Source organism: Vicugna pacos, chromosome X, assembly GCF_048564905.1.
Source record: "Vicugna pacos chromosome X, VicPac4, whole genome shotgun sequence".
NCBI lineage: Eukaryota > Metazoa > Chordata > Mammalia > Artiodactyla > Camelidae > Vicugna > Vicugna pacos.
Genome location: NC_133023.1, coordinates 83659193 through 83674695, shown reverse-complemented (window position 1 = coordinate 83674695; position 15503 = coordinate 83659193). Strand labels below are relative to the sequence as shown.

General features: G+C 47.9%; 1 protein-coding gene and 1 pseudogene across 1 annotated transcript; both read right to left on the bottom strand.

The window, feature by feature from the left end:
• Positions 1 to 370: 370 nt before the first annotated feature.
• LOC140692063 (ATPase inhibitor, mitochondrial pseudogene) lies at positions 371 to 824 on the bottom strand (annotated as a pseudogene).
• Positions 825 to 6994: 6170 nt separating this feature from the next.
• SOWAHD (sosondowah ankyrin repeat domain family member D) lies at positions 6995 to 9104 on the bottom strand. Its single transcript, XM_072956119.1, has 2 exons — positions 7801 to 9104; positions 6995 to 7345 (listed from the first exon to the last, which is right to left on the bottom strand). The coding sequence occupies exon 1, from the start codon at positions 8779 to 8781 to the stop codon at positions 7816 to 7818; it is 966 nt and encodes a 321-aa protein (XP_072812220.1). The 5' UTR covers positions 8782 to 9104; the 3' UTR covers positions 6995 to 7345; positions 7801 to 7815.
• Between the last annotated feature and the right edge of the window lie 6399 nt (positions 9105 to 15503).

The following is a 15503-nucleotide window of genomic DNA, read 5'->3' as shown; positions in this document are numbered from 1 at the left end:
TGCCAGCCACTTAAAACATCAAGACTTTCTTTTATATTAAAGTTACAATAGAAACAGTGGAATGACTCCTCATTTTGTTGCCTAGTATGGAAATTTGTAGAGTACATATTCAGAAGTGTTTGTTCCTCTGATTTTTTCCTGATCTAGTTTTTTCAATAGACTTTATTTTTTAGAACAGTTTTAGATATACAGAAAAACTGAGAAGATAACACAGAGAGTTAAAGTTCATAGTTTATTCAGCTTTTCTTAGTTTTTACCTAATAGCCTTTTTTTCTGCTCCAAGATCCATCCAGGATGCCACTTGCATATGGGAATGATGTCTTCTTAGGTCCTTCTTGGCTGTGATAGTGTCTCAGACTCTCGTTTTTTTTTTCATTGATGACAATTTATTATAATTTGTTGGCAGCACACAGATTGATATTAATTAAACCAGAACTATGTCTACATAGAAGTGGGCAATAATAGGTAGTCATTCTATGGGGAACTGTGTGAACTTAATCATCATCATCATGTTGTTTTAGTTTCTTGATAGCTTGCTTGTGCCACTCAATTTCTTTCTGCAGGCACTCAATCTCCTTCCCATGATGAGATGTCTCACTTTCATGGTGTTTCTTCAAGGATGCCAGTTGTTCTCTAGTCCGAGCTCAGAAATTTCGCTCCTCTTCAGCCTGCTCTCTCTTTCCAAAGGCCCCACCGACGTCCTGGATAGCACCCTCGCTGGGACAGACATTATCTGGCGGATCTGAGCTGAAGCCTCGGCTTTCCATGGCCCAGACCCTCCACATGCTGAACCGCGTCCTCACCGCCAATGCCTTGGCTGCCATCGCTGTTAGTGAAGCACCTACCTCTCCAGTGACCAGACGTGCTGCTCCTCCTAGACTCTCCTTGTTTTTGATGACTAGTGTCGAACCCAATTTTGTGGGCCTGATGCACAGTGAGGCCAAATAAACCGAAATGTCAGAATTTGGAGCAGAGAAAGTTTTATTGCAGGGCCAAGCAAGGTGAAAAGGGGGCTTGTGCTCCCAAGGCCCGAACTCCTTGCTTGGCTCCTTGCTTGGTCCTAGCAATAAACCTTTCTCTGCTCCAAACTCTGACATTTTGTTTGTTTGGCCTCACTGTGCATCGGGCACAAGATCTTGGGTTCAACATCATGACCTTGACAGTTTTGAGGAGCACTGGTCAAATATTTTGTAGGATGCCCTCTAATGGATTTTGTTTGATGTTTTTCTCATTATTAGACTGAGGTTATGAGTTTGGGGAAGGAGGATCGCAGAGGTAAAGTGCCTTTCTTATCAGATCCTATCAAGATAATATTCTCATCATGATTTATCACTGTTGATCTTGACCATGATCAACTGGCTAAAGTAGTGCTGGTCAGGTTTCTCCACTGTACATTTACTCTGTTTTCCCCCTTCCTGACTGTATTCTTTGGAAGGAAATCACAATGTGCAGCTCTCCTAAAAAGCGGGGAGTTATGCTCCCCGTCTTTTAACTCTTCAAGGGGGGAGTATCTCCATAATCTGGAATTTTTCTGCATGAGAGATTTGTCTCTTCTCCATTTATTTATCCTATGATTTCTTTATCTCAAAATGGACTTAAGGATATTTATTTTATAATTTATGATATAACCCAATACTTCCCTAGCCCTAGAATCAGCCATTTCTCCAAGGAAACAAGGGCCTTTAGTTCCTTTTATTGGCAGATGGAATTAGAAACCACCATCTGGGCATTAGGTATGTTCCATCTGAATACACTTAAATTTGATCACAAATTTATTATCTTGGAGTACCATAATTGATTTTTGTATGAGTCAGGGTTCACCCAGAGAAGCTAGACCAGTTGGAGATATACATTGAGATTTATTGCAAAGAACTGGCTTCTGTGATTGTGAGGCCTGGCTACGCAAATTGGGAATACCCAGGACAGGTCTTCAGGAAGAGCGACAGGACCTCACAGGCACAGGCTGTCCACTGGCTGAAGCTGCTGTCCATGGGTGAAATTTCTTTTCTTGGGAAAGCCTCATCCCTGCTTTTAAGGTTTTGCAACTGATTAAATCAGGCCCACCCAGGTTATCTAAGATAATCTCCTTTACTTAAAGTGAGCTAACTATGGGCTCTAATTACATCTGCAAAACACCTTGACTGGAAAACCCAGATTAGTGTTTGAGTAATTGGGGACAGTAGCCCAGCCAAGATGACATAGGCCATCACACCTTTAAACTGTTCTGAATCCAGGAGCACCTCATCTGTTGACTGTGTTCCATAAATGTTCATTTTCTGGATTACTGAGGATTACTGCCTTAGGAACCCAAGCTTTTAGACTGTTGTCTATTTAGGATGCATCACAAACTTCTCTGCCTTCTTCAACAGAGATACTAAACACTTTAATCTGGTCGTCATAACCCAGGCCCCCCATGCAAACACCATTTATCACAGTGAACTGAGCTCATCTTTCTCTTTCTGACTTACTTCACTTAGTATGATCATCTCTAGGTCCATCCATGTTGCTACAAATGGTATTATTTCATCCTTTTTATGGCTGAGTAGTATTCCATTTTTTATATACCACAACTTCTTTATCCAGTCTTCTGTCGATGGACATTTAGGTTGCTTCCATGTCTTGGCTATTGTAAATAGTGCTGCTATGAACATTGGGGTGCATGTATCTTTTAGAATTAGTTTCCACTGGATATATGCCCAGAGGTGGATTGCTGGATTATATGGTAAATCTATTTTTAGCTTTTTAAGGAATCTCCATACTGTTTTCCATAGTGGCTGCACCAAATCACATTCCCACCAACAGTGTAGGAGGGTACTCTTTTCTCCACAGCCTCTCCAGCATGTACTGTTTGTGGACTTTTGAATGATGGCCATTCTGACTGGTGTGAGGTGATACCTTTGCCCATTTTTAAATCAGGGTGTTATAGCTTGTTGAGTTGTAGGAGTTCTTTATATATTTTGGATACTGGCCCTTTATGAGATACATGTTTGCAAATATTTTCTCCTATTTTGTGGGTTTTTCTTTACTTTTGGTAGTTTCCTTTCAGGCTCCCCAATTTTTAATTTTGATGAAGCCTAATTTATCTGTTTCTTCTTTTGTTTCTTGTGCTTTTGAGGTCATATGTATGACTCCATTGTACCTATTTATTGAGCACCTTCCATCTACTAGGAACTAGGGATAATGTGGTGAATAGAACAGACTTGGTCCTTGCCCCAATGGAATTTAAGTCTAGTGGGGGCAGGGGAGACATTAATCTAATAACTACATGAATAACTTCTGAAGTGTGATAAGGATTAGAAAAGGTGCAGTTCTAACTTAGCCTGAGGGTCAGAGAATACCTCCCCAAGGAGGTGACATTTAGATTGACATTTGAAGGATGAGTGGGAGTGGGCCAGGTGAAAGGGGTCAAGGAATAGAGGGAAGAGTGTTCCTGGGAAAGGAACAGCATGTAGGAATCCCAGAGGAATTCAGGAGAACATGGCTCTTCTGAGGAACAGCAAGGACTGTGTGGCTGGAGCAGACAGAGGGAGGGTGAGTGGCAAAGGGACACAATGACTTAGGGAGAGATTATGGAGTGAATTTTCCAGGACTTCAACCTGGTAAGTGCCAGCAATAAAGCCATAGGGGGTCATGGAAGACTGCAGAAGAGAGTTTTAAGGAGGAGGAAATAGACAGCAGTGGCCAGTGCTGCCAAGTGAACAAAGATCAGGACTTGCATTGGCAGGTGGGAGGTCATCATGGGATGGAAGCCATTGTGTTGGGATGAAGCCATTGTGTTGGGATGATGGAGGCAGGAACCAGAAGGCAGAGAAATGAGGAGTGATTAAGAGGTGAGATGGAGATGGTAAGGGGAGGAGACCTCCCTCTGGAAAAGCTTGGCTGGGAAGAGAAGATGATCACGTGATTGGGCCAGAAGGCTGAGGGAGACTTGAGCCGGCTTGTCACCCAGAGAGCCTGGCTCCTGGGAAGCGCTCAACAAACATTTATGGCACTGAACTAAACTGAGGGTGCGCTCCAACACACAGGAGAGAGACAATGGATGGGATTAGGCGGCGGCGTTGAGAGCAGGAGTTAATCTTGAAAGGAGACAGGCATGCTCCTTCCTTTCGTTAAAATGAACGGGAAGAAGGAAGTCAGGGAGACTGGGTGTGGAATGTAGGGTATGTTGGCTGGGATGGGAGGGGGGCATTTCTATAGATAACAGGGTCAGGCGACGAAGGGCTTGTATGCTTTTATTCTCTTCAGAGGATTTCAGGCTTAGCTCTGACTCCAGTTTATGACTTTATCTGGAAATAATATCTAACTTCTTTAATATTTGGTGGGCAATTACTTATTAAGTAGCTACTTTTACTTCTGTGGGCTGAGAACAAGTTAAGTTGGCCTGTTATGGCTCTGTCTCAAGTAAAAGTGGGTAGGTGGTGAAGAACATCAGCAAAGGAACCAGTATCTCCTTTGAGGAGCAGCCATTCAACTGGCACAGAGGGAAGATAATTTGCAATCAACGTGGACACGTGTTAGAGATGGGATAATGTGGGTGAGCACCAGATTCCTCTTGGACTATCCTAGCAGAGAAAATCGTTTCACCACAAAAGCCTGCTGAGTGCCTTTCAATTTTTCCAAACAAGAATTTATTTGCTAATAAATTCTCTAATAAATTTGCTAATAAGTCACTTCTCTGTTATTTCCTATTTCCTACATGTCCTGCAGCCTTGCTAGGCATTGCAGACATACTTTCTTGACTCAACAGAACAGCCTTGCCAGGGAGTTTGTATTGTTGCCATTTTACTGATGTGGAGACTGCGGCTCAGAAAGGTCAGTGATTTGCTCAAGGTCACTCCTCAGTAGCAGGTTTGGAACCCAGGTTAGGCTGAGCGCTGTCCACCACACCAGCAGTTTGGGGACTTTTGCTCCAGGGGCCACTGTGCACCCCTATGGCTCTAAGATAGAGGCAGGGGGTCGGGAGGGGAGGTCCCAACCCAGCTTCAGCCAGAGTGGCTCTGCACTTGTCAGTTTTACACCTGGGACTCTGAGGTAAGCTTCATTTGAGCAACGGCTAACAGAGAAGAAGAAAATAACTTTGAAGGCCACTGCCCTCCACAGGGGTCTTTGAATTTCCCAGCTGAAGCCTGGCTTTTCTTGAAGAGTTTCTCCTGAAACTCTTTGCTTGTATGATGCATTTCCCCCCCAAGATGTCTCACCTGACACATCCATTCTCCGCGCAACTGGAAGAGTGATTTTTCTAAAATCTCATGTTACTCCCCTGCTCAGAAACCTTCTATGGCTCCCAGCTACTTCTAGGTTAAAATCTATGTTCCTCTTTTAGCATGACCTATGAGACCCTTAGTGACCTGGACCCCATCCATTTCTCTAGAGTGACTCAGCTCCCACCTTCCTGCCAAACCGGCTGACTTGGAGCCCCGGGCACTGGCTGTAGGCACCCATACATACTCCAGGGGTTCTGCCAGGAGGCCCCTCCCCTGTCTCCACTAACCAACTCCCACTCAGCCCTCCAGCCTTAGCTCAGGTGTAATCTTCCTCCCGGGAAAAGCTGTGCCTGCACCTTTTGGCCTGAATTAGGCCACACCCTCTGTGCAGCGCCCCCTCCTCCAGCCCCCATACTTACCTGTCACAGCCCTGCTTCTGTCTCCTTGTCTGATGGCCCCACTAGAATGCAGATTTGCATCATCTGCTTAACTCTGTTTTGCTCCCCTGGAAAGAAGTTTCTCAGGGAATTTGTTCTTTCTCTTGGGGTGAGCATACCAGTCTTGCCTCGAAAAGCATACCAGGAATGCCAATGACTTGATGTTAGGCATGGAGAGTTTGCAGCCTGGGAGTGTGTCCCCTGCAGCCAAACCTCAATTTTACATGGAGGAGGTAGGCTAGGCAATATCACATGATGAGGAAAATCTGTGGGGAAGAATAGCTGACTACAGGAAAAACTATAGAAAGCCGCTTTCAAATCTTCCAGCTGACTTCGTTTTCGTTTTGGAAAGACAGAGCAGATGCTGGCCTTAGGTCCCCAAATCTGCTAATAGTTAAGATGCTTAGGCTCAAAGTTTTCCTAGGAAGAGGGGACTACCGTTTTAAATGCCCTTTAAATGTTGGGCAAAGGCATACGTCACTCTTCCCTCCAAGCCAGGAGCCCGCACTCAGCCATGTGGCAGGAAGGCCCTACCCTGACAGCCTTCACTGAGCCCAACCCACCTTGGCAGCAGTCAGGGGAGAGATTGTGGAGCAGAAACCACAGTTCTGCATCAGTTAGCCAATTTGCATCTATAAAATGGGCATAGGGGTGGAGGAGGTTTGTGCCAGATGCCAAAGCCACAGGCCAGGAACTGCTCACCCTCCCACTTCAAACATCAAAGAAGTTGATTTAGAAGAAGAAAAAGGCAATGCTACATAATACTATGTACATATGTTTAAGGTGTAGTTCCTAGAGACAAGGGACAGGCAGAAAATCAATACGAAGGATTTGGATCATTTCATGGATGAGAAGAATCTAATGGATTATTAAGGGAAGGCGGGAACATTTTGAGCACAGAAGGGGCAAACAGGCCTGCCAGGCGAAGATGGAAACCTGGACTGATGGGCTCAGGGTGGTGTCTCTGGGCTGTGTTCTGTGGTGACTCAGTTCCTCCCTGGTATTCCAGGACTGGGATAGGAGGACTGGGGACACAGCAGTCCATTGCAAGGGCTCCCCAAACCTCCAGGGATACAGTAGTATTTTGAAAATGCACTGTTCTCAAAGGCAGCATAGATTTCCAGCCACCAACTACTTCTCCCTCCTTTCAGCTAGAATCAACCCTCCTGTATTCTACTCAATTCATACTATTTCTGAGTGGGAGCAATTTTCCAAACTACAACTTCTACATTAAATGTAATTAAAAGAAACCCACTTAAAATGCTGATTATTAAAGAACTATCTTGGAAAAAAGTGCCAGGGGTTGTGTCTCACTGGAGGGCAGAAGTCAAAGTAAGTTACATGACTCACCAGGAGATATTAGAAATATATATTTGAAGGCTTTTTCCTTTCACTTCCCCTCTGCTCCCTGCAGACAACTCCTCTGGGATGAGACTTGTGCGGGAGGCCAGACCTAGATGCCAGAGAGCCCAGGAGACAGGAGGAGGTAGGCTAGGCAGTATTACAAACTGTGTGTCTCTACTCAGAGCCAAGGTGAAGGTAGCTCCTTCGGTGCACAGCTGGGTCACTTGCTCTGAGAATGAGGTCCAGAGCCTGATCTGGATCACTTGCTCGTGGCCATGGGTTGATGACCTCTTCCCTGCAAGCGTAGGAAGCTTCCTCCTCGGTGGTTAATGAAAAAAAAAAGTCACTCAGCTTTGCCATCTGAAAGGAAAACATATTCCCCTTTAATATGTTTACGAAGTCATTCGTGCTACTTAGAAATCAGTAGTTTACAATCTTAACTCGTTCTTCTAGCAAATGTTTCCTAATAAACCTAGAGCTTCTGCCTGCCCAGAATGGCTACTGGAAGCTCAGCTTTCCCTCTTCCAAGCAGCACCAGGCTCCTGCTCCTAACTCCTCAGTCCTACAGTTTGGGGATTCGTCTTGGTCTTTGCTCTCTCTCAGTTAGGGGTGCCCTGGACCCCACGTCTCCTGGCCGATGTCTGTAGGAGACCTGGGACGGGTGCCTGAGACAGACCCCGGGGTGGTCGGCTCCTCGCAAGCCCAGCGCCCACGGCTGAGGCCCGAGCTGCGTCCGAGGCGCCGCCCCTTCGGTGGGACCCGGGACAAGTGGGGACCGAAGCCTCGCCTCAGCATTGCGGTCCCTCCACGCTCACCAGTCTCCGTCGCCTTCAACGGTCCTGGAAGAAGGGGAACATATGGCGGAGAAGGCCTTGTATTTGGGCCACCCGGCTGCCCACGGAGTTTTTCTCCTTGGCCGGCGCGGCCGCCGCTCTGGCCGTCGTCTCCACCGCCGGCGCGCCCACTGCGCTCGGGGTGCGTCGCTGCGTCCACGCGGCGGCGCCGCCGCTGCTGTTGTTGTTGGCGTTGTTCCGGTCTCTGCCCACCGCCGTCTCCCAGTCCTCGGCCCCCGCCAGCTCCCGCAGGCTCCAGGGCGCATCGGGCCGCAGGTAGTGACAAGCCCGGTGACCGCTGTGGTCGCGGCGCGTGGGGTCCGCCCCCAGGGCGCCCACTAACACCTTGATGACCATGTCGTGGCCCTGCAGGGCTGCCAGATGAAGCGGCGTGAGGCCGCCGCTACCCGGGGCGCTCACGTCGAGCGGCAGCCCCCGGCGCCGGGCGAAGTCATGCACCAGGATGAGCTCCTCGTGGCGCCCGTGCTTGGCCAGCCAGTGCAGCACCGTGTAGCCCGTGATCGGGTCGCCCCGCAGCAGCAGCCCGGGTTCGGCTTCCAGCAGCTCCTGTAGCGCCTCAAAGCGGCCTTCGGCGGCCGCCAGTATCCACGCGTGCTCCCGGGGCTCCAGGCACAGCCCGCTACCGCCCGGCCCGTTCGGGCCACCCGGGGACTGCTCCTCAGGGCGTTCCTCTGACAGCCACCGGGCGGGAGCCGCCCCCTGCAGCCCCAGCAGCTCCCGCAGCGCTCCCCGCCGGCGCCCCGAGCCCGTGCCCATTCCCGAGAGCATCAGCGAGCCGTGGAAGGGGGGCTCCCGGGAGGCGGCGGCGTTGCCCCGGTACCTGCCCAGGCTGCCGGTGTCCACTCTTGAGGGGCGGGGCTGCGGGGAGCTCCGTAGGCTCAGTGCGGTCGGTACGAAGGAGGCCTTGGGTGCTGGCTTCTCGGCCCCTCGGGGCTCAGCCATGGTCCCGCGGCTGCCGCCGCGGCACTTCCAGTGTCTAGCGTTCGTTGCCCTTCCCGGGCCCCACCGGGAGAGGAACTGGCGCTGGCGTTGGGGAAGGAAGCGGCTTGAGCAATTGGGCTCGGAGGGAGGGAACGAAGGAGGGGAGAAGAGGGAGGGAGAGCGCGAGCGAGCCGAGGGAGGGCCCCCACAGCACAGGCAGTGGGGGTGCGTGGAGGGGTGGGAGCTCCGGCCAAGCCCCCAGGGCGAGCCTTTCTCCTGCACCCGGGGTACAGCCGCCGCCTCCTTTTCCCCGGGTCGCGGGCGGCCCCGCCCCAAATGGCCAGGTGAGCTGGGCGGCCCCGCCTCCCGCACGGCGCGGGCAACCGTGGGGCGGGCGCGGGGGCGGGCGCGGGGGCGGGCTGCGAGCCGGCCCCGATCGCCGCCCGGAGCAGCCCAGCTGCCCCAGCAGCCGGATTCTCAGCATCCCGCCCGCTGCTGGGGTAAAGAGGTTCTAGGGCGCCCCCTCCGCTGCGGGCCTGAGCTCGGCTTCTAGCCAAGGCCTCCGGGAGCGCGATCCTAGAGCTCCGGGGCGCTCGTTCCCCGCCCTTTCCTTCCCCGGTCCCTCTTATCTCCTCAGGAGTCTCCCTGCACTTTGTCCCCAAGCCGCCTTTGTCCCGCGCCTCGCTTTCACGGAGGCGGCCCGGCTGCCCCATGTGACTCGGGCTCGCTTGCTCAGCCCTTTGTGTGGCCTTGACCCTTCCCGCAGCGCAGGGAGCTACCCGGGATTCCTGCAGAGAAACTCGAGACAAGCGTCCAGGTTGAAGCCCTTACAGGGGACTGAGAGGGGCTCTTCCCCTGCTTCCCCGCAGTTCCTTGCTCTGCGTCCGTTCTTTTCTCTTTGACCTTTTCCAGGCTGATTTGAAGAAGCAGGTACTGGTGAATCTGAGTCATCGACCACGAATGATCTGCCCTCTTTCGAGATGTGTCTGGCTCTCTCCCTGAGGGACCTGCTGATTTCTGTCAATTCAGAGTTTTGGGGCCTTTAAAAGAAGAGGATAGTGTTTATCTTTTTACTCCTAACATTAGCCTCCCCCTTTTCTCTTTTCTTCTCTGAATAAATGGTAGTTCTTGTCTCCCGCCCCAACCATGTTAGAGAGTTAAGTCAGTGAGCAATGGGGAGCCACAGAAGGTTCTTGAGCCAGAGAAGGACATGGTCATGATTAAGGTGGTCTCTAGGAAGATGGTTATGGGAGGGGCAGAGGCAGAAAGCCAGGAGACTGTGGCAGCAGTCTAGGCCAGAGGGAATGGGGACTCAGGCTAAGCCAGCCCACTCCACTGGGTCTGACAGTGATAGAAGGTATCAGAGGCTTTTCCTCCTTAGCCCTCAAATATTTAGGATCAGCTCTAAATATCTTGAGCTTTCCTTCCTGACAGCCTATGCATTTGTAATCTGTCTTTGAACATTTTAATGTGCCAGGCACTGTGCTAGATGCTTTATGTTAATTCTGTTAACAGTCTCAAGGACTTCAAGAGTTAAGTATCATTATTGTCTTCACTCTGCAGAAAGGTTAGGCCACTTGCCTAAGGTCACCCAGTAGGAAGTAACAGAGCAAGTCTGTGTGACACCATTGCCTTTGTTCTTGTACAGAGGATCTGGCATTCACGTCAGGCTTATCAACTGCAGATCACTCACACAAGCCCCGAAGTCCAGCCGAATGGATGGACTTGTCCTAACCTGAGCAGATCTTGAACTTGCCTTCCTCAATCTAGAGTGTCCTCCCTCATAGCTTCTATTTGGTGAAGTTCTTCCTCCTGGCCTTCAAGGTTGACCTCAGTTGCCACCTTCTCCAGTAATCCTCCTCTGGTTACCCAGGCCCAGAGTAACCCCTCTACCTCCCTCAGCTGTCTGTCTATAGTTCCTCCTCTGGCACCCAACATGGACAGCCTTGTGTTCTCTCCCTGTACTCTGACAAGCCAATTAAATTCTAAACTCTTTCATGACTATAGCATACTATCCTTTGCACTTAGTAGGTGTGTGAGAAATATTTGTTACCTCATCCTGGTTTAGCAGCCTGGGAAAACATAATTGTGTGTATATGTGGGGGTCTGGGAGCACCGTATGCACAGGTGTTGGGAGAAGTGTCTGTAGCCAGATGCCCACTCCCACATCCCTGCCTCGGACTGAATCTGCTGGACACCAAAAGCAAGTCACAGGGGAAAGGGGTGGGAGGATAGCTTGGTGGTAGAGTGCATGAGGTCCTGAGTTCAATCTCCAGTACCTCTACTAAAAAAAAAAAAAAATCCTGAAAGCAACTCAGAGGCTTGATCAGTTCCTAAAAGAAAAAAAAAAAAACCAGAAGGTGATCAAGTGGTTGCTTCACTGAGCTGACTCGCCAAAGCCACCTCCTGGCCTTTGCTGAGTTTTCAGAGACCCGGCCCAGGCTGAGTGGGCCCCAAGCTTTCAGGCTTTCATTTTCAAAATGAACCCTGACTGACAAGCAGCTACTTCCGTTGCTCTGGAAACTCCCCTCCGCAACCCCAAATCTGTAAACACCAAACCACACACATGCACACACACTTCCAGAATCTGCAAACAGCTGCAGTAATATTTTTCTTCATCAAAAATAACAGCATGGAGAATGCAGGATAGACAAATGCTTGGACTATTCATTTCCCTCACCACTAAGCAGGCCATTCCCTTCCTTATCAGCACTAATAATATCTCTGGTTCCAGTTCAAAGACTGCAAAGGCAATCACCTGACCAGTGCCACAGACCCAGGATGCACGTGCCCTTGCTTAACTGTTGCCAGAGACCAAAACCACAGTGCCTCCCTAGCAACTCATTTCATCTTTACTTAGCAAGTGCTGTGTATAGGTCACCAGCTGCATACATGTTTCCCCAGAACCACAGCTCTATTTCAATAGGGAGGATCTGTGGACAAAGAATGTCACCTGCCATTCCAGTAAACAATGAATGTCGCCCACCATCAAGCCAACAGCCACTGCAGCTGCCCCCTACCACCCCCTCACCCCGACGGTGCACCCTGAGGGGACTCAGGATGGAGAAAAACAGGATACTGGCCCTAGATAGTTAAGATGTATATCTGAGGAGTAACTTCAATGAGCTGAGATTCTTGCATCCTCCCATACATAGAAAAGCACTGAAATCATTAACTTGAGATGTCTCCATTTTGTGATTAATCTTTGATATTCTGTTCTACTACATATTTGGGTTTTTTCCCTATATATACTGGCTCTTCCCTTACCTCTTTGGAACAGTTCCTTAGAGCTGAGAGGTCATCTCCCAGGCTATAGTTGGCAGTAAGGTCCCTGAATAAAATATAGCTTGCAATGTTTAGGTTTGTGCCTTTTTTTTCAGTCTACAGGTCTTCAGAATTTGATAACTGGAAATGGGGTGAAGGAAGCAGAAAGAAGTGATAGGACTGACCTTCCTAAACTGAAAAAGCCTCTCTCCTGAGACAGCTGCTCCCCATCCAAGGGAGTGAGACAAAAACCCCTCAAGCCCTTGGAAATGGCCTCTCCAATAGTTAGATATAGGCAGAGTGTTTACATTTTGAATGGTGGTACCTGGTGTCTTTTCCAGATGGCAGCCTCTCTGTGTATTTATGGGTTTGTTTCTAGCTCCTGGACTATTCCAACTAGAAGAGAGCTTAATGTTCCCTCGGTCAGGTTCTTCATTTTCCAGATGAGGTTTAACTGTCAGAGAGGATGGAAGGAGGCAGAGAAACTTAAAGCTGAAGTGTCGAAAATCAATCTTGATGAGGAGAAGTGGTGGCTCAAAAATCTCATTGGAAGTCAGTGGGGGAATCATAGCTGATCTGCAGAAATTTAATTTGCACGCAGCTTTTCAGGAACATGCTGTCGGGGTGAAGCCAAAAGCATATGTATCTTTGGCTCACAGTGGAGTTGGCCAATGGATCTCATGGATTCAGAAAAATCCATGGATGCAGAACAGGCATGAGGGGAATGTGTGGCGTATGGAAAGGAAAGTTCCTTGGGCTTCCATAACTGTCACTGATGGAGGGAGCAGGGAACATTCTTGAGGTTCCAGATATAAAATATAAGTTTTCTGTCCTCCAAAGACCTGTGCTGATATCATCACATGATTATCAGTGAGAGAGAAAGCCACGAGAGAGAAAGCTCCTTTCCCACTGAGCAAAGGAGTGTGTAGCTCTGAGAGTGTGTAAACATGTGTTCATGAGTGTGTGTTTGTGTGTGTGTGTCCAAGCACTGCCAGACGTCACTATCTCTGGTTGTCATTTGCCCCTTCCCAAGTGTCAGGGCTATCCATGAGGAAATCCCTGTGAAAGGTTTAACATTCTGAATACCTTTTCCTTAGATCATAGAATAAATCATATTCAGCAAACCAGTCTTTTCTGGTAATTTGGATTTACTTTTTTCCTCTTAGTCCTTCAGTAAAATATGATGTACATTTTAGGGAAAAAAAGTATAATCTTACTTTGGGAGCTATGTAAGCTTGGAATAATAGAAGGTAGTAAGACAACCAAGTTGACATCTGTGAACGGTGAGACCAGGGTTTTTCAAAATGACTAAAGAGAAAGGTGTGGTTAGGTAGCAGAAAGAAATGTTTAGGGCTGAGTGCAAGCAGGAAACCTGCCTAAGACTCGGGCTGCAATGGCTTAGCTGGAGTCCAAGTGTCAAGCATGGGCCATGAAGTGTGATGAAAAAAAATTTTCCATTACACCTTTTATTGATAGGTACCACAATGAAAACGTCAGGTCCTGGGAAAGACCTAAGGTAATACCACGTGGAGACACACGAGGGCGCTCCAACCAACCGGCGATTGAGAAAATCAGAAAGGTCTCTGGGATTTCAACCTGGGAGGAGAGACGTTGCAGGCCCTTTCTTGATGTGAATTCAGGTTTCTGCCCAGGATCTCACCCTTGGTCCTTAAGAAGATGCAAGGAAAGAGGCACTAGCATCAGGGGCTGTGGTGAGAAGGTCAGGGTGTCATGTTGAAAAGAATGTGAACAATCTGGAGCAAGAGGGAGGATGGTGAGCAGAACGAAGTGTTTCCTTACTTTATTCCAGAGGCATTAGCTTCTGTAATATGTAAGGCTTGGAATAATAATCCCTTATGGTTTTCAAAGTGCTTTCATATTTTTAAATTCTCTCTTTGACCCAGGAAGCAAGCCTGTGAGGTATGTAGAGATGACAGTATTTATATCCAATTCACACACAAGGTTGAGAGAGGTTAAGTGACCTGCCTAGCATCACACAGCTCATGCCTCTGTGTGTCACTGCCTTACCCATTTGGGTAGAATGGGCAGGGACAGCTCTCAGTGACACTGGGAGTAAATGAATGCTGTCCTTGGTGACTTCCACCCTCCCTTTGTGATATCCAGGCACCTTGGGTCCCAAATTGCCCAGTGTAGCACTCCCTAATAATGATAGCAACTACCTGCTGGTATCGAGCACTTGGGTGCCTGGCAGGACTTGTGCCAAGCATTAAAAATGACTGATCATATGCGAGTATTCATAGCAGTGCTATTCACAAGAGCCAAAAGGTAGAAACAGTCCCAATGTCCATGAACTGATGAATGGATAAATTAAATGTGGTATATTCATGCAGTGGAATATTATCTAGTGATAAAAAGGAAATAAGAACTGATACATGCAGAGGAGAATATAGGTCAGCGGTAGTGCACCTGCTTAGTATGCACGAGGTCTTGGGTTCAGTCCCCAGTACCTCCATTTAAAATAAAGAACTAATATATATGCTACAACATGGGGGAACCCTGAAGGCACTATGCTAAGTGAAAGAAGCCATACACAAGAGACCACATATAATCTGATTCCATTTGTATGAACTGTCTAGAAGAGGCAAGTCCATGGAGACAGAAAGTAGGTTAATGGTTATCTAGATGTGGTGGGAGGGTGGAAGGGGGATGGGATAGAAATGGAAAGGGAGAATGGAGAGTGACTGCTAATGGGTATGGGTTTATTTTGGGGGTGTTGAAATTGTCCTGGAATTAGGTCATGGTGATGATTGCATAACCCTGTAAATATACTAAAAACAATACTAAAAACAACTGAGGCTTGTAATTTAAAATGGTGAATTATGTAGTTTGTGAATTATATTTCAATAAAGCTGTTACCAAAAAAGTGTATTATCTCTCTTAATCCTTATAACAACACTAAGAGATGAGGACTAACAAGAAACTGAGGCCCAGCAAAGTTAATTGGTCACATTCGCTCAGCTAGTAAGTGGCAAGGAAACCCACCCAACTTTGCCTGACTGCAAGGCTCTTGCTTTTAATCACCATTTCACACTGCCTCTAATGAGTGTGTCCCTCACATAGAGGATATCATAAGAGCCAATACTTACTGAGGACTTATTTTTTGCCAAGTACATTACATTCATGATATGGTTGACGCTTGAAACAAGGTAGAAACCATTCAAGCAGCGGCCTCCCAACACACCCCTCTATGAAAAAAATTTTGAGCAGGTATTCTCAATATTTGAGGATTTTGTAGTTTCAAAATGACATATGTGTGTTACTCTACTAACGCACTATGTACATTCTGAAGCACAAGAAGGACATTTTTAAAGGAAGAGACAAGAATGAAATAAACACTATTTTCAAATAATTTAAACTCTTTATATTTGTAGTATGAAACTATTTTGACTCTCACTAAAATATTACGAATTTTTTTTCACAGAGAATGTGATTGCATATGGTTCATTAAAAAGACTCTC